The sequence below is a fragment of the Natrix helvetica genome (assembly GCF_964273705.1).
Source record: "Natrix helvetica genome assembly, chromosome: Z".
NCBI classification, from domain to species: domain Eukaryota; kingdom Metazoa; phylum Chordata; class Lepidosauria; order Squamata; family Natricidae; genus Natrix; species Natrix helvetica.
In genome coordinates, this window is record NC_138554.1 from 58,954,428 (window position 1) to 58,979,592 (window position 25,165).

General features: G+C 36.1%; 2 protein-coding genes across 3 annotated transcripts in view; both read right to left on the bottom strand.

Annotated features, from left to right (window-relative positions):
• TMEM98 (transmembrane protein 98) overlaps positions 1 to 14,232 on the bottom strand; it is a 31,598-nt gene extending 17,366 nt beyond the window's left edge. Inside the window, exon 1 of one of the 2 annotated variants that reach the window (XM_081971034.1) lies at positions 14,101 to 14,232. The gene's annotated coding sequence lies outside the window, so the exon portion shown is untranslated. Of the gene's footprint in view, positions 1 to 3,775; positions 3,814 to 14,100 lie in introns of those variants that run through there. The other variant, XM_081971035.1, reaches the window with a different exon arrangement.
• Positions 14,233 to 16,215: 1,983 nt separating this feature from the next.
• The window catches only part of ARHGAP27 (Rho GTPase activating protein 27), a 49,993-nt gene continuing 41,043 nt past the window's right edge, over positions 16,216 to 25,165 (bottom strand). Inside the window, exons 7-15 of the mRNA XM_081971407.1 lie at positions 24,688 to 24,792; positions 24,155 to 24,253; positions 23,038 to 23,143; positions 21,294 to 21,410; positions 20,747 to 20,845; positions 20,401 to 20,478; positions 19,483 to 19,617; positions 17,557 to 17,662; positions 16,216 to 17,085 (exon numbers count right to left, since the gene is read on the bottom strand). Coding sequence (XP_081827533.1) covers positions 16,908 to 17,085; positions 17,557 to 17,662; positions 19,483 to 19,617; positions 20,401 to 20,478; positions 20,747 to 20,845; positions 21,294 to 21,410; positions 23,038 to 23,143; positions 24,155 to 24,253; positions 24,688 to 24,792 — 1,023 coding nt within the window. The 3' untranslated portion in view covers positions 16,216 to 16,907. The remainder of the gene's footprint in view (positions 17,086 to 17,556; positions 17,663 to 19,482; positions 19,618 to 20,400; positions 20,479 to 20,746; positions 20,846 to 21,293; positions 21,411 to 23,037; positions 23,144 to 24,154; positions 24,254 to 24,687; positions 24,793 to 25,165) is intronic.

Below are 25,165 nucleotides of genomic sequence, written 5' to 3' on the forward strand. Positions count from 1 at the left end.
GGAATGGTTTGCCTTCAGAAGTTGTGGGTGCTCCATCGCTGGAGGCTTTTAAAAAGAGACCTGGCAAACATTTGTCTGAAATGGTATAGGGTCTCCTGCCTGAGCAGGGGATTGGACTAGAAGACCTTTAACTGTTCTAGCTGTTCTAGCCTTTGAACAATGTCTTTGGAACTCCTCAGTCATCCAGGTCATGGTTGTCCCAAAAATGCTTTTTCAAGAGACATCTGGACTTTCTGTTTTTTCTTTGAAGATGTTTTGCTTCTCATCCAAGAAGCTTCTCCAGCTCTGACTGGATGGTGGGGAATGGAAGGATTTATACTCTTTGCAGATAGATGGTTATTTATAATAATACATAAATATATAATAAATTCAATGAAGATTTCTACAGATAAAAACACGGCTGTGCCATGGGTTCACCTGTTGTGGCCAATCTCTACATGGAAAAGGTAGAAACCAAAGTCCTAGACTCCTTCAAAGGAATTCCACCCATTCACTGGTATAGGTATGCGGACGATACTTGGGTCAAGATCAAAACACAGGAATTGGAAGCGTTCACCAAACGTATCAACTCTGTGGACAGATACATCAAATTCACATGGGAAGATGTTAAGGAAAATAATTTAGCCTGTCTGGACTGTGCAGCTGTCAGACAGAAGTCTTAACACTGAAGTTTACAGAATCCCCCCCCCCCGGTCAATATTTATATTTTGATTCTCACTACCCACTGGAGCACAAAATAGGAGTCATCAGGACCCCACAACATTGAGCTGAAGGCCTGCCTAAAGAAAAAGAACTAAAACATATCAAGGGAGCCCTCAGAACATGTAGCTATCCCATATGGTCTTTCATCAGATCTCAAAAAAGATCCTACAGGAGCAACTCCATAACAGACAATGAAGAGAACAATAAACGAAGCAACATTGTCATTCCATACATTGCAGGAATATCAGAAAGCTCAGCGGGATCTTTAACCAACACAACATATGTGCACACTTCAAACCTAAGAATACACTAAGGCAGAAGCTTGTCCATTCCAAGGATAAATAACTCAGAAACAAACTGAGCAATGAGGTACAGTATATGCAGTACAATGCAGTGAGCCATGTGTAGATCTGTACTTTGGGGAAACCAAACAACCACTTCATAAACGCGCGGCACAACATAGTAGAACAAACTCATCAGGACAAGATTCAGCAGCCCAGCTGTGTTTTAAAGGCAATGGCCACTCTTTTGAAGACAGCAAAGTCCACATTTTGGACAGAAAGGACTGTGGTTTGAAAGAGAGGTCAAAGAGACCATCTATGTCAAAACTGAACTGCCCTCCTTCCACAAAGGGAGAGGGATATAACACCATCTATCTCTAGTCTATAACACAGTCCTTTCAACAGTTCCAAGAAAGCTCCACAGGGACCCTGATGACACAGATATACCTCCAGGTGGCCTCCCAGAAAGTTCAAGTTATACTAGACTGGAAAGCCACAGCCAAAGATGTTAAATGCTTCCTGGGCTTTGCTAATTTCAACAGGAAATTTATACCAGACTTTGTTCATAAATCCAAACCACTGACCCAACTGACGAAGAACAGAATTAAATTTGCAATTAGCCTTGGAAAGGTTAAAGCAGCCCTTTGCATACATCTTGCCATGTGCCTTCTTTTCCAGTGCCCTGTCTGCTCCACAATGCAATTACGACATGTTTAATAAAGAACTCCTTGCTATTAAATCAACATTCCAACACTGGAAACCCTTCCTAGAATGTGCACGTTTTCCCATAGAGGTCAACACTGACCATAGGAACTATTGCAACAAACCAAGCTTTCCCCCAGACAAGTCAGATGAAGTCAATTCTTCTCATGTTTTGATTTCTATATTAAATGCATCCCAGACTCCAAGAATTTAATGCCAGATCAGTTCTCTTGCAAACCAGTGTATTCTGTTCAAAAGATCCCATAACCAACAACAATCCTAAATCTTCCAATTTCCAAATTCATCAATCACCACCAACCACTGAGAGATTGGAAGCTATCCAGCTGCACCAGGGCATACTCACAAGCATAAAGACATAACCTCTTTCTCTAACATGGCATGATCTTAGTACTTGGGTCAGACAGAGGCGCGCAATTCCTATCTAGATTTTGGAAAACACTTTTCCAGCTACTAAATGTCAAGATTAACCTTTCCTCAGCTCACCCCCTTGCCACGAATGGGAAGGCCAGTATTTCATTAAGCATTACTTTCTGAAGATGCCTCCCAAGCCCAATAAGATCCCAGCAACACCCTCCATTGCCAGTCATAATAGAGGGTGAACCAGAATACGAGCTGGAAGAAATCTTAGACTTTAGGAAAAGAAGCAAAGGCATCTAGCACTTGATTCATTGGAAAGGCTACATGGTTGCAAATCACTCCTAGGAAAATGAATGGTATGTTGATGCCCCTGATTTAGTTCGTCAATTCCACCAACACTTCCCTGACAAGCCATGGCCAACCAAGTTATGAGCACTCTGCCAATTTCACCAAAGGAACTGGTTGAGGAAGAGGTTAGCTAGTCCCTCTGCATTCTTCTGGGGGAAAGAGGGAGACTCACCTAGGATGCACCTTCCATACCTGGTCTTCAACTCCCGAGAAGGGGCAGGGAGGGACCCTCTAAAGATGTTTGTGTGTTACAGCAACCACCACCTGATTCACCAGCTCCTGGAGAGGAGTGGGAGGAGGATTCCTTTGAGACTGCCTCCTCTCTACCCTTGCCAACTTCCCGAGAACTCAGATTTTCACGAGAACTCAGACTTTAAATGATGGAAGGGGAAAGCAGCATAGAAGAACCCATGGAAGAGGAGAGGGGCCAATATGGAGTGATGTAGGAGATGACCAGGCTGAGCCCAAGAGAAGAGATTAAGTCATAAAACTTTTTCAATTAAAAAAAAAGAGATCTAGGTCCAGCCCATCTTGAATTCCTTTGACTCTTATCTACTGCCAATTTGCTTTGACTGTTAGTAGCTCAGATTCCTGTAGAGAGCTTAAGCTTGCAATATTTTTTATACTCAGTTGAATTGCCTTAATCTTCTAATCTCCCCTGCCCCTTGACAGCAACTATGGTAAAGCGTAATGTGTAAAGCCAGTAATTTTATCTTATATATCATAATTCAGCATTATGTCTATACCAGGCCATTAATGTTTGTAAATCTAACTATGGTTAAAAGAACCTTGTCTTATTATTGTTTACATTACACTAATTAATTGTAAAAAAACAAGTTACCACTGAAAAATCAACAGCAAAGGAAGTAATTTTTGCTAATTAGTTATTATTACCACTGTTGTTAAATTTATATAGTATCATTAATAACTAAAAATCACATATAACTAAAAAAATCTTCTGTATCTGAAAGAGAAGCATTACATTTGAATGAAAATTGCTTTCCTTCCAGACATACTTTTTAAAGATTTTTAAAGGTTATGTAATAGTGCTAACAAGTGAAACCTATATCTCAATTCCTTGGGGATTTAAAAAATTGGTAAATATGCAAATAATCAGTTAAAGTCTGGCTGTATTTTATTAAGTACTGGCTGTACTTTATTTTATTAAGTAAATCCAAATAATAACCTTTAATTGAAGCACCTTCAGTTCTAGGTTGCTAAAGCAAATCAGATGAGAGATTATTGTGTTTCGCTTGGTTATACTGTGCATACAATACAAAAGTCTGGAAACGAGGTTTTGCTATAGGAAGCCTAACAAATTTAACTTTGGAAACTGCAGGCTTTAAAAAAGAAAAAATTCTCACCTGAACTGTAGGAATATAGGATCTGCTACCATTACCGGAACTTTAGTGTGAAAAAAGCAACTGAGCAAATAACATTAGTCATGCATGACCTTTATCCCCTCATCCCAACCCACAGCGAATAGCGCAAGAACACATGGAAGAAAAAGATAACTTCCTTGGAAACACTTTTGGCCTGGCAGACACTAGACATTGGCTCAATTGGCTTTTCATGGGAAAAAAGGATGGCACATACATTCACTATGGAGCAGGAGGTTGGCATAGCTTGCAGTTACCATGCAAAGTAGAGGTGTATGATATTCAGTGATAGGATATATGTTTGGCAAAACATTCAAAATTAAGACTATTCTGAATTTAAATTATATTGCTTATATAAATCTTGCATTATTAAACAACAAAGCAGATCTCATTATTGTAATCCATTAGTTCTTATAGTAGATATAATGGGGTAGTTTCTCATTGGAAATGTTACTTAGCCATAATTTCCTGGGTGGGTGGTCATATAATTTTCTGTGTTTGTGGTCTAATATAAAAATGTAGTTCCCCTATCCTCTTGCACAACTTGGATTAACTTTTAAAGCATCTTAATTTTTATTTAATTCACATTTGAAAAGTTGAGGAATCTATTGCAGTACAACCATTAAGTCAAGAAGGTTTTGGAAAATGAGTGGGTTCAGATCCAAACAGATAGGCATCTTATTTGTAACATACCTGATATAATAATTATTGAAAAGAAAAAAAAGGTTTGGTTCATTGATGTTTTTATTACTGGTGATGCTAGAATTGAGAAGCAATTGGATAAAATTAAGAAATACCTGGACTTGCAGACTGAAGTTGGGTACTTATGGAAAAGAAATCCAATTGTGATTGGAACCCTCAGATACCTAAAGGCTACCTTGATATCTGTAAATACTGAATTTATCAGTATTTCAGTACTGAACACCCTAATTTTACAAGAGGCACCCTACCTGGAGCTGCCTATATTCTTAGATGTTATCTCAATGTTTCCTAGGGTCTTGGTTAAGATCTGAATTATTAAGTTTTCATTAATCTTAAACTGTGACTCTTACTATAGATCATATACACTTAATAATAGAGAATGCAATAACTGGAAAAAGTGGAATAGAAAGAAAATTGTGGGTCCAATCCATTACACATGGTGGAACCAAGAGCAATTGATGGCTTCCTGTCAATGGTATATCACTCTACTGGAGATAAGATTGACTCCCATCTTGTTACTTTTCTGGAATGCCTTGAAAATATGGATTGGCAGTGAGTTTGGGGACCTCAAGCTAAAACAAAGCTATCTGCTGCCCCTATTTGGTGGTTAGGGTGGGTTTTTAGTTGCTGTAAGCTCTGAATCACTGTGTGTAGTCATTTATTTTTTAAATAAATAAAAGCTGGAGAAAATTACAAACTACAAGAATACAGTATATTGTAATATCAATAATGTAATGTAATATAATGTCAATAAATAATGTTTGTTATTGGAGTAAAACAGCTGTGGCTAGTGGGACTCTGTGAAGCCCAGCTGATTTCTGCCTGCCTGGAGGCTCTTTGGAGCCAACCGTCATCTTGTAGGGGTGACAAGAAAGGAAGGGCTCCCATAGATTGCAAGTGGATGGCTGGCCACTCTGCAGGATCCAGGAAAATCTTCCTGACAGGCGGAGAAGAAGATGGCTGTTAATAGTTGAACCAAAGCTCCGACAGCTGAAACAAAGAGTCGTGAAGAAAAGCAGAAAAGAAACAGTGTGTCGGATTGGGGTAAGGATTGCCAAATTTCTACCCAGAACTTAAACTAAATTCACCAAAATATTTTTGTAAAGAAGGGAGACTCCAGAGAGAAACAGGGAGGGAACTATTACTTCCCCCCCCCCCAACGCCAGAAGTGGCGAGTGAAAGTTTTGAGTGGATTACACACCCACTGGAAATGAAAGTGAAGCAAGAAAATAACTATTTTTAATTGGAAGAGAAGGACTGGACTGAATACCTTAATAAGACATTTTTAAAGATATAGATATGATGTATTTCTTTTGAGTTGTTTTTCTACCCTTCTTTTTGGTTATATTTAGTGAAAGTTCTTTTTCCCTTTTTTCTTTTTCTGATTTCTAACTTAGACTGGAAAGGAAAAAGAAAGTGAGGCTGCCATCTGCTGGCTAAAGGTGGTATATACAAGAAGAAATACCTTGAAATGGTTAGACTCAATAAAAGACTGATAATACTTTATTTTGAGAACTGCCAGAGCTGGTGCTAGGGAATAGATTAAAGACTAAGCCTTGTTTTGGAAACTACTGTGTGAAAAGCAGGATTGGGACAGCTATAGAGAAAAATTATTTCTGGATCTGTGTGGATTATAAATATTTTTGGTTGATGACAGAAAAGTGAAAAGACAAATACTTATCTTGCGGAAAACTTTGGGTTTATCTTGACATACTTTATTATTATTATTATTTCTCTTTTTTTCCTTTTTTCTTCTTCTTTTTTGAACATTGGACAACTAATGGACTGGGGATACAGTGGACCCTATGGATTACAAATGTTGATAGAACATAAAAGACAAATAAGTATTTGTGAGAAGAAAACTTTGGGTTTAGCTTGATATCTATCATCTTCTTCTTCTTCTTTTTCTTCTTCTTCTTTTTTTTTCTTTCCTTTTTTCGCCTCCCCCCTCTTTCCCCCCTCTTTTTTCTTGAATATTGGACTACCAAAGACCAAGAATGCAGTGGGCCCTATGGATTACAAATATTAATTGATAGAATACAAAATATATTTTAAGGATAAATAACTCTCCTCTTTCTCTTTTCCCTGTTTGATTTTCTTTTCTTTTTCTTTTCTTTCTCTGGTGGACTGATTCTGTAAATGATTGTAGTAGTAAAAAGTCAAAATTGGTGTTACAGCAGGTCCTATGGATTACGAACTCAATTAATTTTGATATTGAAATATGAAAATATTGTGATACTGAGACACTGAAACATTGAAGACTGATTGAACCTAAATTGAGGACAAGCTGAAGCTGTAATATGGTTTTTTCTTTTGATATGTGGATTATCTTTATTGAATATGTGGGATGTTGAAGTGTTGGGATACCACAGTGGTTAGCTTTTGGTTGATTTGTTTTTTTCTTTTGGTTGTTAGTAGGATTGGTGGAAAATCCATTGTTATCTTATAAATAGAGGGAAGAAGGAAAGAAGAAATTAACACTAGCTGTTGAGATGTCAACTTCAAATATAACCAGAATAGGGAAGAAGGCATCTTCCGCATCATCATCAGTGTCCTCAAGCCCATCCAATCAGAGGTCGATGAGAATATATTGCAACTGGAAAAATCAAATACATCTCAAAAAGAGGTATTGGCAATGCTCCAAACATTACAGGAATCCATGTCAAAAAGTCATAGTGAGATAAGAAAAGACAGAGGAAGTGAGGAACAATATGGGAGAGATGAAAGAAAAAATTCAAAATATGGATGAAAAACTTGAGAATTTCCAATAAATAATAACAAAAAATGAGCAAAGAATCCAGAAAGTGGAAGAAAAATCAGAACAAGTAGAGAAAAAAGTGGATTATATAAATTATAAATTGACACAAGCAAATAAAGAGCTAGAAAACACTGTGATAATGTTAGAAACAGAAAAAGCTACCCATTACCTGAGATTCCAGAATATAGAAGAGAAGGGAGAGGACCTAACGGAGATAATGGAAGAGTTGCTGGTGAAGGTGCTAGGAATAGACAAGCAGGAAATGGAAATAGAAATTGATGAAATTTTTAGAATTCAGTTTCAGTTTATTAGTTTATTAAATTTATAAATTCATACAAACTATTCATACAAACTATGCGAGGAGACATAAGCTTCCAAGAGAAGAGTCCATGTAAGGTTGTGGAAAAAAAATCAATGAGATGAGATACTCAACAAGGCAAGAGACGAACCATTGCAATACAAGGGGAAACAATTGGTAGCCTTGAAACAGATTTCTAGGAGAGTAAGAGACCTTTGAAAACAATACCATTTCTTGACTCCAATGTTAATCAAACATAATGTAAATTTCAGATGGTTGATATCTGAAGGAATATTAGTTACCTGGCAGGAAAAAAGACAAAGATTAGACTCACTCAATAAAGCAATGGAATTTTATGACAACCATTTTAATATGGAAGAGGAACAGGAAATAAGAGGATAATTAGTGCATAAAGTCCAAGAAGTACCAATGACAGAAGAAAAATATTTACAGCAAGATGAGAGTGAAAAGGAGAAAAAAAAATGCAGAGTGAGAAGGAGCAATCCAGAGAAATAAGATTCTAGAGAAATAAGAGCAACTAGGAGTATAAGACCTATATACAAGTAAAACGATGCAAGAAGAAACAAAGATGTTATTAGTCAATATAAATGGACTGAACCCCCCTATGAATTTTTTTTTCAAAAAACTGCAAAGACTAAAATTGGATATAATACACTTCAAGAAGTACATATTAAGAAACTTCATTATAAATTATTGGAATACTCTAAGCTGGTAAAATTATTTAACTCGCTATTGCAACAAAAAAGAGGAGGGGTGGTATTATATGTTAAAGAAATAATAAATGCCAAACAAATCTTTAAAGATGAAGAAGGAGAATTTTGATGGTAGCGGTGACTTTAAATAAAAAACAGACACTTTTGGTTGCCAAACAATGGACAAGTAGAATTTTACAAAAAAAAAAACTCCACAAGAAGATACCTGAAACAGAAAAAAATATTTGTTTTATAGGAGACTTGATTACAAAAGTAGTAAAGTAAATAAAAAAACAAGAAGGACCTTACCCAGAACCTTTGTTAAAATGATAGAAGAACTATCAATACAAGACACATAGAGGGAAATGAATCCAGAGAAATATTCTATACATTCTATTTTAATGTGCATCAATCTTGGTCCAGAATAGATATGATTTGGATGACTCCGGAACTGAGTATAAACATGCAAGAGATAGAAATAGAAACAAACCTATGGGCCGATCATAACCCAGTCAAAATTAGTTGGAAGGGATTAAAGAGAAGAGTAAGGTGGACTTTAAATCAATCTAAAACAAAAGATAAAGAATTTATACAAATGATGGAAAGAGAACTGGGATTTTTCTTTAAAGAGAACAGAAAAGGGGAGACTTCGTTACAGAATGTGTGGGCCACAGTAAAAGCATAGATCAGAGGATTAGCTATAACCTATATAGCGAAGAAAAATAACAAAAAGAAACACTATCAAAAGACTTTGGAAGAATATAAAGGGCTTGAAATATAGTTACAAGAAGAACCATAAAATATATGCTTAAAAAAACAAATGGAGATGATTAAACATGTGCTAAATATAATGGAAAAAGATGAACTGGCACAACAAATAAAAAGAACAAAACATTTTTTTTAAAAAAGTTAATAAACCTGGAAGATGGTTAGTCTATAAACTGAAGAAGGGAAAAGAAGAAATGGATAAGTGAACTACAGGACAAGGAATTACAATACCAAACGGAAAGGAAAAAAGACATAATACAGGAGTTTTATAAGAAGCTATATGACTATGGAAAAATACCAGGGGATAAAATAATACAATACTTGGAAAAAGCTAATCTACCAAACGTTTTTGAAACGATGAATATGTTGAATGAAAGAATAACTGTGGCAAAATTAATAGAAGTGATCAAAAGGCAAGAAAATAATAAAACACCAGAGGGTTTACCAGCAGAAATTTATAAAGACGTGCAAGATGCATTAAGTTTGTCAATGTTAGAGGATATAATGAGGTCCTATTAGAAGCCAAGATACCAGATATGTGGACTGAAGCTTATATTACTTTGATCCCAAAAGAAGACTCAGATTTAACAGAAATAAAGAACTACAGGCCTATATCTCTATTAAATGCAGACTGTAAAATATTCGCTTCAATAATCGCTGAAAGATTTAAAAGATTTCTAATTGAGTTTATACATTCTGATCAAAATGGGTTTTTACTTACAGTATTTTTCGGGAGTATAAGACACACCTTTTTCTCCCCTAAAAGAGGGTGAAAATTTGGGTGTGTCTTATATGCTGAATGCAGCCCCAACCCTTTGGCCTCTGCCACCCAGCAATTTACGGGGCTTGCAAGGCTTCAATAGGCTATAGCAATCCCTGCAGCCTGAAAAAGCTGATGATCAGGAGAAATTGAAAGTGAAACTTGATGTTTTCTCCACTAGGCAAATTGCTGGGAGGCAGAGGCAGATTTTTTTTCTTGTGCTAATCAGGCTGTTTGCTGCAAGGAGGTAAATCAACAACTATAAATGCCTATAGAATGTTCAAATTATTATACTTATTTTTTAAAGACTGCTTTATTATTATTCTAGACAACTTAGCAAAATTAAGAAGCTTTTTAAAATAAATGCTTGATCTGAAGAGGCTCAGTGCTATTGTTTTAAAAAGTGCTATTCTTTTAAATAGCAGAGAATAACTATATTTCCAGAAAGCACATCAATTTTAACAGCATCTGTACAAGTATAATCTGAAATATAACATTATAAACAGTGTGTAACAGGCAAATTGCTGGGAAGCAGAGGCAGATATTTTTCCCTTGTTTTGCTCCCCAAAGCTGGGTGCGTCTTATATTTCGGAGCATCTTATACTCCGAAAAATACGGTAAGAGGCAAATTAGAAACAATGTTGGAATAATTTTGGATACGTTGGACTACTATGAAATACAAAGTGAAAAACAATTAGAAGTAATTTTTTTTATGCCCAGAAAGAGTTTGATAATGTAAATTGGCAATTTATTTTGCAACAATTAAAATGCATGGACTTTGGTGAAAAATGTAAAGGCAATTTACACACAACAGAGAGCTAAAGTGATGGTGAATGGAGATGTGACAGAAAATTTTAATATTAAAAAAGGAACAAGAGAAGGCTGTCCACTATCTATATTACTATTCATATTAACACTAGAAGTCCTAATCAGAAGTATTAGACAAGATCCAGAAATAAAAGGAATGGAAATTAAAAAAGAAAAATATAAATTACAAGCATTCTCAGATGATTTAGTTTTTATATTAGAAGAGCACTAGAAACTGGTCCTAAATTGATAGAGAAAATTGAGGAATATGGAGAAGTCTCAAGGTTGATAATAAGCAAAGAAAAAACCAAAGTAATAGTTAAAAACCTTACAGATAAAAAAAAGAATTGACACAGAAAATAGATCTTCAGATAGTAAAGAAAGTCAAATATTTAGGCATCTTTTTAACAGCAAGATGTGCAACAACTAAAGATGATAATTATATAAAACTAATGCAACAAATTAAGTTGGACCTGGAGAAATGAAAGAACTTACAACTATACAACTACCAATTTCGTTGTATTTAAGTACAATGACAATAAAGATTATACTTACTTATACTTATCTTTGATAGGGAAAATAGTGCTATAAAAATGAATATGCTACAGAAATTACTTTTTTAAAATTAGAAACAATACCGATAAAATAGAAAAAAAATACTTTGAAGAACAAAATAGAACCATTTTGATCTGGCAAGGGAAAAAAGCAAGAATAAAACTGAAAATGCAACAGGAATCTAAAAGCAATGGGAGGTTTGGACTACTAGATTGGGAACTATATTATCAGGCATTGATACTTACACGGGTAAAAGAAAGGATAAACTTGAAACATAGAAGATTACTACTATTGGAGGGACATGATCTTAAAATAGGATGGCATGCTTTTTTATGGTACTGAAGGAGTACAGTACATAGATATTTTCAAAGACATTATGTGAGGAATGCTTTGCTTCATGTATGGGAAAAAAATAAATTATAAAACTATATGAAAATACTAGTCTGGCTCTCCACAATGGAAGCATTGATATACCCAAATCTTATTAACTTGGAAAAAATGTATTTTATAAAGACATTTTAAATGAGATTGGTGAACTTAAAATTAGACAACAATTACAAAACCAAGGGGTGGATTTAGCTTGGTGGCTGTATCTGCAAATACAGTCAAGATACAAGAAAGATGTAAAAACATGGGGTTTTTATAAAGGACCAACAACACTTGATAAGATCTTATTAAGGACAGATGAAAAACGGATTAAAAAATATAACTATTTACTAAGTTATAAAATGGAAGAGGAACAAGTCAAAGAAACAGTGATTGTATGGGCAATTTTTTTTGGTTATATAATAAAGGTAAAGATAAAGGTTCCCCTCGCATATATGTGCCAGTCATTCTAGGGGGCAGTGCTCATCTCTATTTCAAAGCCGAAGAGCCAGCACTGTCTGAAGACATCTCTGTGGTCATGTGGCTGGCATGACTAAATGCCAAAGGAGCACGGAACACTGTTACCTTCTCACCAAAGGTGCTTCCTATTTTTCTTCTTGCATTTTTACATGCTTTCGAACTGCTAGGTTGGCAGAAGTTGGGACAAGTAACAGGAGCTCACTCCATTACACAGTGCTAGGGATTCAAACCACTGACCTGCTGACCTTTCTGATCAACAAGCTCAGTGTCTTAGCCATTGAGCCACCATGTCCCTCTGGTTATATGATAAAATTAGATAAATGGCAAAAACTTTGGGATAGGAACTATAAACTGACAATGGCTATCGCATATAAGGAAAATCTTTATAAAATGTTTTATAGGTGACATTTGCCACTGACAAGATTGGCCAAAATGTTTAGTAATATGTCTGCCAAATGTTGGAAATGTAATCAGACTTTAGGACCTGTGGTATGAAGCAAGAAAATATTGGAAGAGATGATTAAGCAACATATAGATGCGAAACCAAAAATATTTTTGCTGGGCATAATGCCAGAGGGTTATGATAAAGGGACTATATATTTATTTATTTTTTTGAATAAATGTTTTTATTAGTAATAAAGGGACTATATATTTAGTTTTGCATGTACTGACAGCAGCAAGGATCATATTAGCACAATATTGGAAAAATTAGAACATTCCATCTGATGATGTAATTCGAAAAATATTAGACTGTGCAGAGATGGATAAATTGACTTTAAAAATAAAAGACAAAGAAGATACAGAATATTACTTGACATCAGAGGTGGGTTGCAAATCCCAGCACTACCGTTTCTCTCGTGCTAGCATGCTCACTTGCTTGCATGCATACTGCTTCTGCGCATGTGCAGAGAAGCATCTGGGTGGGCGGGCGGAACCTTCCACTGCCACCACTACCGATTTACTCAATCTGGGCCAAACTGGAAGCAACCCACCTCTGCTTGACATGGAATAGAATTTATGAGGGGTTAGAGATAAGAGAAAAAAATTAGATAAAGAAAGATTATTGTTATGTATGAATTAAATATAAAGATGTTTTATAACTATAGATATGCTAATATAATTAACAGAATTATGAATAAACTAATATAAAGAGAAATTGAGGCAAAACTAATGTTATATTATTACTATTACTAGCATATGTGTTAATATCTCATTTTGTTCTTTGTTTTTCTTTTGTAAATGATATGCCCTGACAATACACTGTATGCAAAATGTTTATGCATTAAAAAAAAGAAATAACTGCAAATAGAAATAGAACAACTGTGGCAAAAGAATGCAAAAGTGATACCAACATTAATTTCAAAGCATCTGGAGCACCACGAACATAATTGACAAAATTACCATCAGTCAATTGCAAAAGGCAGATTTATTTGGAACAGTTTACATCCTGATGATATCTTTAATGTTATTAAACAGTATCTACTTATCCCATGTCTTTGGGAAGGACTCAATAGGTGGGCAAAAATGCCAAAGTCAGTGTAAACATCTGATATAATATGCAATCTACTAGAACATGAATGCATATACTGCTTCCAGATATTTAGGGTGACTTATAATTGTTACAACTAAACAAAGAACAGTGGAAAATCTTAATTTATTTTCATTGTTTTTCCAACAGTTTCTGTTATACTCCACTTTTTATGAAAGCATCACAACATCACTATTATCAGAGAAACTTCCTGGATATTACTAAACCCACTGTCAACACAGCCCCTTTGTAAAAGTCATAACGTTAAAGAGAGACATGAAACATGGCAGTTAGGAAGCTTAGGAATTTTGCCCTCGCAACAGCTCCCTCATAACAGTGGCCTCTTCTGAAGCAAAACATCTGGTTTTTAAAAAAGGATTAGTCTGTGAACTGATCATTTCTTACTCCTAAAACAAAAGCGGGATTAAAAAGATCTTGCCTCTTTTCAGATCTTTTAACAAAAGTACATGGACCCAAATGTAACTAGAGAATCACCCCCTCCCACAAGGTAAAGGCTTCACCTAGAGGCAACGGGGGTGGGGTGGGGTGCACACTAAAATAGTTCTTCCCTTTACCTGGGAATATTGTACTGGAAGAGGCCACACCGCTTCACTTGCCAAGAGCCCCTCCAAGCAAGTTCCTTCGAAGGTAAGACAGGCCTCTTGTCTGCTAGTGCAACTCTTTCAGCCTTCTTGTTAAGTCCTGCCTACATTCCTGAGCAAGATAAAACTGAACGGATGCCAGATGGACAGAGGAGAGCTTTGAAAGTGGGCTGGCCATGCATAGGGATTTGGGGTGGGGTGCTTTCAGCTGAGATGTGGTGTTCAACCTTCCTTGCAGAAGAAAATATCTGCAGTATACCCAATAATGAAATATATTGCAGTCTGTCTGATAAATACTATAAAGAATCATTTCACAAATTTTTGCATACCACAACTCCTTAAAATGGTAAATGAATTTGTATGATTCCTTCACAAATAATGATTTCACTGAATAGGGTTGGGCAAGAGATAAAAAAAAACAACTTTTATTCGGTATACTTTGTATCTCAGAGTGCACCCAACCTTTGTCATAAAACTTCCCATGGTAGTTTTGCAATGGCAAAATAAAGAGCAGAAGCTAGAAGGAAATCTTCAGTGTGCTTCCATTCTGCCTGCTTAAGTCTGATGTCTTTTCTTTTGTCACACCCCACCCCCGCTTCCAGGTTGGAGAACCTTGCCACTAGCTGTCCACAAGAAAATAAATGTCATAATTAGCAAGTTGATGAAGCCTTTGAGTGCTTTTCTTAAAGGTTGGCAACTTTTGAGATTTCTACCCCCAGGATTCCCCAGCCAGCATGTTTTATTGAAAGGTTATTATTGTGCATTTGTTTATTGGATACCTGTTTACTTTTGGAGCAGTCACAGTAGATCAGTAGAACAAAAAACTTCCAGCTGTAAAAGCCATTTTAAAAACAGGTTTTGTAGAGGAGATGAAAGAAGTACTATATTCACATTTTTATTATCTAATTAAAGCATATGGATCTCAATTTTAGCTTCTGAAGAAATATGTAGGATTAAATTATCTATTAAACTATATTAGGGAAACTATCCAACTATATTTCCTGATGTTAATCAGAGGCAGTTTTTTGCATTATATCATAAATTACTACTTAATACATGTACATGTACACACACACACACACACACACACACACACACACACACACACACTTAATTGCACCATCAATCCTAGGCTAAAGTAGAGCCTTCTAGGAAAGAACAGTGAGTATAGACAACTGTCTCATGGCTTTTAAAATTTTATGAGTTCTGTAAAGGAAAGCTGTGGGTAGTTGTAGCTGGAGGTAAAAAATAATGCTACAGATACCGAAGACTTGGATAATATGCTAGATCTGCCAGCGTCATTACCCACTAAAAAGCCTGAATGCAGTGCCTTCCTCTCTCCATCAAGGCAGACCAAAAAAATACTATTGTACTTTTGCAAGAGAAAATTATCTCCAAAATAGTTTATGGCTTTTCAAGGATGTGTTTGCCATTTATTTGTCAGTAGAATAACTTTCTGCATATATTTGCTACTCTGATGTTCTTTTCAGCCTAATGGAATATTGAAAGAAATCATGTAAAGGAGGAGGGTTGGAATTCTTTCTGTCCCAGGCTGGCTTTAGGCTAAGGTTGAGTAGATACTGCCATTTAATGGGGGAAAATGCTAAACCCTTCCAAATAACTCTAAAAGAACAAATCTTCATATCAGCAGGTGGTGGTGTCATCAGTCAACGTGGCCTATACCCTTGAACTAGTTCTGTCTTTGTCTTTTAATAGAATAACTTTCTGAAAACTGAACAAAGTAAAAGATATGAAAGACTGTGAAAATGGGCCAGCTTGGAGGTAATAGAAAAAAAAAAGATCCAGCTAAAATTCCCAATGCATCCCTGTGGGAGAGGCTACTAGGAGGCAGCTGTAGGTGCACCAAACTCTCTGAGCAGCTTCCAACCGGGGAGTATGCAGTATTTGAGAGGTCAGGTGCTGCGACTCAAACTCTCAATCTTCTGAAGAGCTACCTTTTTGCCATTTTGCCAACCATTGTTGGTGATATAACTGTTGGTCTCTACAGTTCATGGGATGCCCTCTTTCACTGTAAATATATATATGTGATTATATTGAACTTGGTTACCCAAGGATCAGATAGACAGATAAGTTGAATTCCACTTTATTCATCTCAAAGTGCAAGTTATCTTACCTCAGATAATTGACAAATATATTGGAACAAACAACTGATATACAGAAATTAATATAACAAATCTGTATCCTGAATTACAATGCTAATACTGTGATCATATATTAGTACTGTGACATTTTATGTCTTGCAGTCAGTAAGGTGGGGTCAGAGTAATCAATGTTAACCAAATGAAAATCTGACTTTCTTCAATCCTATCTCACATTTTCAACAATACTTCATTAAAGAAAAGTCTCCTGAAGATTCAAAATATATTAATTGGTAACTACTTCCCTCAGCTCCTTCAGAACAAGCGTTATTGCTTGAAAAATAATTACTAATACATCTTTAGATTCACTCACAAAACCTCCCCTTTCCCCACACTTTCCCCACACCAAATCATGTAGTCAATGAAAGTGTTGAAAATCACTGATGCAGAATGCCATGCCAGGCAATTAGCCAATTACTTGTCCAACAGGGTTTACCCACCCATGTTTCCAACCTACAAAAACAAACTTTTTGAATCCAGCAGAGAAGATTTGCTTGCTTGCCAAATGTTTCTCTACCAGCTTCATTGTCCCTATCTGTGGCTCTAGCCAATGACACCTCTTTCCTTACAGCAGCAGGAGTTGTTCTCACACTGAAGCCACTCCATTATACAGTGCTATGCCTAGCTTTCTGGGAATATGTAACTGGTCTGACTAAGGATCTGCTCCATAATCTGATTCTGGAAAAACATGTACATTGCTATATTTCCTTCTTCATCCTGTGGCCTCAATAATGTTGGCCCAAAAACAATCGCAATACTCTGCAGAGACATGCGGTTCTTCTCCCGGAACTCTACAACCCTAGGGGGAAAAAAAGGAAGAACACCTTGAAGCCATAAGAACAATTCTGCCATGCCACCAGTAGTAAGTGGGCTTAAGTTCCAATTTCTTTTGGTTGGGCTTAATTTTATCACTTACAATACTTTTATGAAGTACTAGTACTCTTCTATAAATATGATTACTAACTACTTGCTCTTTTGTGCCCATCTAGCTGCTTAAGTTTCATTGAATATTCTTTCAAGCAGCATAGCAACTAAAAGTGTCATCAACTAAATTTCTACAGTGGTGCAATCAGGCAGGCAGGTGGGATAAGGTAACGAGATGACCAAAAGGTTATGAGAACTGTCATAAGGATTGATTCTAGCTTGGAGGTGACAGTGGCTGAAGTAATACTTTTAAAAAGGATCTATGCTCACGGGACTGCTTTTCTTGTAAAATTAGTATTTTAACAGCCCAAATTGACTAAAAGATCTGGAAAATGATGCTGCTCACCTGGAAAGATGCTGGAAGAGAACCCTCGAGGTATTGAAATTAGCAGGAGGTAGGGAATACACAATCTCTCGTAAGTGATGGCTTCTCTTTGCGGAGTCTATAATTTCTGTAGTCCCCCCACAAAAAAAGGAGATTTCACTCATTTTGTTCTTTATATGTAGTTTTAAGAAATAACAATAGATTGTCTACTGTTATTTTTCACTGCAATGGAAATACAGGACATCATACCATTATGTACTTTCTTGCCACCCTGTTCTTTCCAGGAGTCAAGAGTAAGGGGAAAGATGCAGAAGTCACATTCTCCTAATTTGATTTTACAAAAAAGGCTATGCCAAACCTAGTTTGCTAGATGCCATGACTCTTCAGATTCCCAAAAAGTATATCTTACATAATATTCATATGTCTACTTTGTGAGGTGCCTATTCTATTCTCTTCTTTGCTTTTGCTTGTGTCCATGTTTTCTTTTTTTCTCACAGCTATCTTAGTTCAATAAAAGCATTATTAACTGAAATCACAGCTCTTTAGCTGTGTTGGCCTTCATATGCATCAAGTTCTTCCCAAGAACCTAGGAAGATGTATTGTATTACCATCGTATCTATGTGGATCCCAGTAGAATGGTCTTTTGTAATTGGCAGATGGAAATTTTGTCAATGTGCAGAGTTTTCATGCACTGTCCAAGATTTTTTGGTATGGCATCCAATGTGACAATAACCACCGGGATCAATCAGATCTTGATATTTGTGGTTATTGTTACCTATATTGATATTAATTATCATAAAGCACGAGAAGGCAATCTGTGTTACTTTTCCTAAACAGAGCTCTAATGTGACATTATTAATCATCTCCTCATTGCAATTTGCTGATAAAGAAGCACTTTTGGTTTGTAACACTGTTATTTGAATGGAGCTCCTTAAATTATTCATCATTTATTTATTTTTATCCCATCTTTATTATTTTTACAAATAACTCAAGGCAGCGAATATATCCAACACATCTTTCTTCTCCTATTTTCCTCACAACAACAACAACCCTGTAAGTTGGGTTGGGCTGAGGAGAGCTCAAAGTTACCCAGCTGGCTTTCATGGCAAAGGCAAGACTTGAACTCATTGTCGCATGCTTTCTATCCGGTAGCGTTACCACTAGACAAAACTGGCTCTATTTATCCTCAATTTAGACTGGATCTAAACTTTTTTTTAAAAAAAAACTTGGATTTAAATACTATAATTCACAGAAAAGTATTCCATTTATTTTTAGTTCTTTTGGTTTTGACCAGGCGATCAGGTTTAATGTTACTCTCTGTCTGCCAATTACCTGATCACAATTTAAAAACAGTAAATATGATCTTCAGTGCTATAAGATTAGCTAAATCTGCTTTAAATGATAAACAAGCCATAGGACAGAATGGGAAGAATAAAAATAGATCCTTATCGAATCAAGGTAATGTGCTAGATTGACACAATTTCTAACGGACCAATTGTTTCAACAAGAGAAACAACTGATAACCTGGAAAAATGAATTTTTATATGCAGAATATTCAAGTCACCTTTTTGAACTCAAAATTCTAGTTCTGCAAGTACTAGTTCAGCTTAGGCATGAAGCCAGCTGATAATTTTGAGGTAGTCAATAGGAAGAAAGAAGTCACTTTTGAAATTGTTGCCATGAAAATTTCATGTATTAGTCCAGGCAGTCATCAGGAGTCAAGACTAACTCGAAGGCCCCCTTCCCCTGCACTCAGCTTTGTTGTACTATGAATTGTGGATCTCAGGTGTCCAGTAAAAACACTCTAGGTATAACCTTGAAGTCTGATCACACCTTAGCTATGGGAGATAAGTCTTACCATCAAAAAATTATGCCTTTGGTACTTATATTCAAAGTTAGCCACTAAATAATCCTTTTATTCTTCCCAAGAGTAAAAGATTGTCTTACTAGCAGCAGCAATAAATCTGTCAAAATAGCTGAAGGGGAAGAGCGGTTCAGGCAGTTCACGGAAGAAGAGTTTGAGTGCTCCAGTGATGACATGAACATCATCCCAGCGGCCACCATCAAGATCCAGATGCTCATCTGCAAAATTAATGAAAATTACAATACAATATATATATTCCCATCCCATGTCCCATAGCACTGAAGATAAAGATAACGATATCAATACAGCCATAATTGACTTTTAGACCAACATTTATTCACAATCCTTGGACCAGAGAACACTACAGTAATATTTACTCCAGAACCATGCTGAAGAAGAAAAAGTAACTTCCTCAAAAGTAAGCAGAATGCACTTAGCTTTCAGAAGGAAGCTCAAATTCAGTTGCATCTGGAGATCAACTTGGATTAGCTGTTATTTTAGTATTAGAAAGTTCTGTTTAGATCAAAGTTATTCAACCTTGGCATGCAACCTTATGATGTATGGACTTCAACTCCTAGTTTTCTGGCTATGGAATTCTGACAGTTGAAGTCTACACATTTTAAAAGTTGCTATGTTTCAAAAACTGAGCTAGATATTCCTCACCTGGTTTTATCTAGTGTATGCCATAACATGGGAAAGTGGCTCCAAGGGAGAAACTTAGTCAACTGAGGTTGATTCTTAACCCCTTGAGGACTGCTCCATGCATCCTAGTATGTCCATGTTGGATCCAGTAAGGTGGGAAACATTTCTTTCATTCTATTAGGCATTCAGACAAAGATGTTGATACCAACATCCCCAGGCAATGTCCAGATTTCAGGAAGTCTCTTTTATACATCTTAAAAGTATCCACAAAAAATGAACAAACCTGGGATCTTCTATAGGCAATGGACATTATTCCTCACTAAACTATCCCATTTACTATACCAGTCACAGTGGCTTACCATGGTCAACTTTGAAGCGCAAATTTTGTATTGTAGCCAGGTTACCGCTTATCCGATAAAGTCCATCAATATCCAAACCTGAGAGAGAGAGAAATGGCAGCTATTATCTGTATCTCCACAAGAGAAAAACAGGTGCAAAGTAACGGCCTTTTCTCATACTTTGCATTTATTTTGCTTCAGTACAAAAAACAACTGAACTTTTAATGAGTCACAAAATCAGAATGAAGGACTCAAATATGTTATAGATTTTCTGATAGTTGTGTAATGGGTGTACATTACGGAATTGAGGATGTGGGCTGTCTGGCCTCAGATTTTCAATTTAGGTGAAATGTAGAGTATTGCATACCTCTTTTCTCCACAGTGGTGATGCACTGGCTGACAAAGTTAGGCACTGTACTCTTTTCACGATCACACAGAACTTGAAGAGCACATCCAAATACTTGATCTGAATTTAAATAACAAAAAAACCCATATCAATTCAGGCAAGAAAGATGGATCATATCATTTTCTAAATGAATATCCTTCCATTTAGATGGCAGTATTGCCCTGGCAAGTGGTGGTTGAGCCCAGTGGTGAAATTCACTTTTTTTTACTACCGGTTCTGTGGGTGTGGCTTGGTGAGCGTGGCAGGGGAAATATACTTTAAAATCCCCATTCCTACCCCAAGGGAGCAACCAGAGGTGACATTTGCCGGTTCTCTGAACTACTCAAAATTTCCGCTACTGGTTCTCCAGAACCTGTCAGAACCTGCTGGATTTCACCTCTGGTCGAGCCCTTTATTACTTAAATGTTAAAAATATTTAAAATGACAACAAATGATGAGCCATCTGTGGGCCTGAGTGGCACTCCAAGGTAATTTTTTAAACAGTATTCTTTCTCTCCAGGGAATTTACCTTTAATGTAGCCTCGGTCTCTCAGGTACTGTAGTGATGGACGCTTCAGCAGAAATTTCCTGAGTACATTGCGGATTTTGTTGGAATCATTGTCAGAACTGTGAGTGTGCCAGAAAGCTGCAAAGAGACAACTGGCATTAGAATAGTCATATAGGGAGTGGAGCATTGTTTTAAAGGTATGTTGAAACGTTTCTTGAATCTTTCAGGGGGGCAAAAATTAGCAAAAAGAGAAAATATAAGTTTCTCCCTCAAGGTTATTTTTAAACGCTTTTTACACAGTGTGCTAGGAATTCACTTGTTTTGAAAAGAAGTCTTTTGGAAGGATGTGCAGTCTTTTAGCTGAAAGAATAAAATCAATTCACGAATGCCTTTCTACTCTGTGCCAAGAATATTATGAAATACATGAAGTACATTCAAATCAGTAGAAATGAAGTTCAGCTTGAAGGAAAATTCACCTTTACAAATATTTAAACATTAACATATAAAGGAAAGAGGATAGGAAAGGAAGCAAAGTGTTTCTACTGTCATGCATGGCAAAACTATTACTTTTAAAAATATTGTGATTGCTATTGTATTACAAATGCCATTAGTTGTATTTATTTTAGTTATATGTCTCTCTTCCTCCTAAACATCAGGAACCTTATCAATATGGGGATCTTCTATGTAAATATTCTTCCTTTTCTGAGCAAACAGAGCAATCAAAACTTGCAAGGATCCAGATTATTCTGAAGATAATTCTTGCAGCCTGGTAAGGCACTCTTCCTTAACCTTGTGCTCTTCATGTGTATAGAGTTAGACTTTTTGTACATCCCACCGATTTAGAAGAAAGTATGTTGGCTATATAACAGAGTTTGCTCTATTATGTGTTTATTTTAATCTTCACGTTCTAGGATTGTTTCTTTTTAATTCATATTCAAACCTCTTTCACACCTTGTAAAGAAACACACCCTCTTTCAATATGTGTGGCTTAGCATGCTACAGTTTTAGCTTCCTTAGCCTTTTCCACACTGCAGTCTTCAGCTGCTGATCTGTATATAAACTAGCTGGAAATTAAACTGGCTTACAAAATTCCTTTCTGGATTTCAATCACATTTTCCCCCTTGGTCACACTAATAGTCAGGTGTTCTGTCTCCTACTTCTTTTCCCTTCCCATTCATGAAAGCAATGCCAACTGCTTTCATTTTTGTTGGCAAGTCTTCTGTAGATTGAAGAAAATTTTACAACAGTTGTTCCTGTCCCCTGGACTTGAAATAGAAATTTAGTTGAAATCTTTGTCAATTTCACCTAGTTAAAAGAAAAAAACATTACAAAACAGGCCATCATGCATTTTGCTATTTCTCCACTGAATCTCTTGAAAGCAAGACAAAACAAAGAAACAGTCTGCATTGCAGATTGTCATTGGTGAAACTTGAACATTGTTTGTCAGAACAAAAACAAAGGTCCACTGTTGAAAACAAATATCAAACAAATGCTAATTCAGTAACTACCTTTAATTTTATGGTAACTTGAAGTCCTCAAAAAAAGATTCCTGGTTGCTAAATCCTCTTTAAGTATTTTAGGTAAAAAAGGGATTAACAAATCCTAATCCTGAAAAATTATTATAGTGTCTGTGGATAAATATGTCTATAGTATAGTTGAACTACTTAATCTGCAAACATATGTGATGTTTCCATTTCAGTTTTCATTACATATTGAATCACTGTTGTCAACTCAGATCACATACATTTGCCAACAGAGCACAGACCTGGATGTTTTTTTTCACTTTCTTTCTCTTTGTTCCCTCCTGTTTGTTCCTTGGGTTTTATAGTTGCTAAATTATCATCATCCTCTTCCAAAGGGAAATCTATAGCCTGAAAGAAAGAAATACAGAACAATTATTGTCATACCTGCCAAAAAGCTGGAAGAACTGTGAAATCCTAATACTGCCAATCCCTCTGGCGTTTGGTAAATAGCCCCCACCCCTTTTTTTAGACAGACAACAATGATATTCAAAGATCAACATATAAAGGAAAGAGGATAGGAAAGGAAATACAAGGTTTCTACTGTCATGCATGGAAAACTATTATTTTTTTAAATATGGAAGGTTTACAAATGAAAATGAGAATCATCTGATGCTCCCATGAAACCCCTTGCATGAGGCAGAGCTATGGCAGAAAAAAAGCATCACTCTGTGTGCAAAAACCATAAAGAAAGTTTGAGTGCATGTTGAGTTCAATAACAAGTTTTCCATACATTTATGTCGTACCAGTTTGCTCATTGCTGAAGAGAAGGGGAAACTTTTTACCAGTTGCCATCCCTTCTCCTTTTGTCTGAGCTCATAAAGAAGCAAGTTTTTAAAACAAAATTACATTTGCGGGACTTAAAGCTCAGGAATTGCTGTATTCCCCCACCAGAGCATTTAAAACTGTTCACTGTGAAAAAAGGCTTTCCTAACAGAAAGAAAATACTTGTACTGCATTGGCATAAGGGAACATTTTTTTTAAAAAATCCTTCTTCTGATGCTCTTAAATGCCCCTGATCTGCATGGAATTTACTTACATTCAGGAACCACAACATAAAAAAATAACCCAGAGATTTTAACTTTACCATGTTGCATGTTAGTAGTAAGACATATGTACCTTTCCAGGTTCAACTCCCAGCAATGCCAGTTAGCAAAGGCAATTATGAGAACTGCTGTAGTTTAATAACCTCTGAAAAGGCTAAATATGGAACCATAACACATCTATATCTCTCTGCTTTGAGAGTTTAACTGAAGATGGATTGTACATATCATCCTGATGACTCCCACCCTGTGCAAACAGTATATGGAAAAGATTTCTGGTTCATTTGGGGTAGCATAGATTCAGTAAAAAGAGACATACCAGTCTGCCAATTCTATTACTAATTGCATTGTGCCACATGCTGGCAATGGAGTCCAAATCATGTTGGATCAAATACTCTGAGCCATCCCGTGTCTTCAGCTACAACAAAACAAGCATTTGTATATAATATCTAAAAGTTGTTTTCCACAAACATTGAAAATTGCTCTAATTTACCAAACTACACTTGCAAATCTTCATTGGTTTTTAGCATTATTTTATGAGTGACTTAGGATAAAGCACATTGCATTTCTATAATAGTAATCCATATTAAGAATAACTAAACTGATTCTTTAACAGCAGGCTAGCTCTGACAAAAGATGGGGTGCTTTGGAGACCTTCCTCCCCATCATAACTACAGGTTCAGGAGTTGGTTGCCTAATATCCCTTAACATTTTCCCCCAAACAGTGAGTGTCAATAAGAGAAATGCCTTTTAATTTTGCCACGTATAGCACATATGGTCCAGGGAATAGGATATTTTTTTCCTTCTCTCTTAACTCTGGCATACTTGACAATGATGGCCATTATTTCTTACCTCCAAGACATTCTTCCTACTTGACCTGTCTTTGTGGGCCCAGGAAAGAGATGCTCCATGAAGATTCACTCTAAACTCTGGGCTATTTAACACAGAGGGATACTTCTAAATATGCAAAGAAGAAAAGTAGAAGTAACACCAATGTTTAGGTTGAACCATTATTCACTGCCCTCCCATCTTTTCCCTTATCACATTAAATCTATCCAGTATACAAATTATTTTATTATGACTAATACATCTTGCTTCCACAGACATCTAGATTTTGGCCAAACTATGCTGTGTGAGTAAGATTTTAATTATGCATACATATTTCTAGCCAATTGATGTGAATATAAATGAAAACCAAAAAAATTCTAATTTAAAGTAAAGTTTAGCCGTTAGAGATGAAAGTTCACAGAGGCAACTATCTCTATCATTGTGTCCTCCAGAAATGTTAAAATAATACTTAATCACACAGCTAACATTACCAATGGCAAGA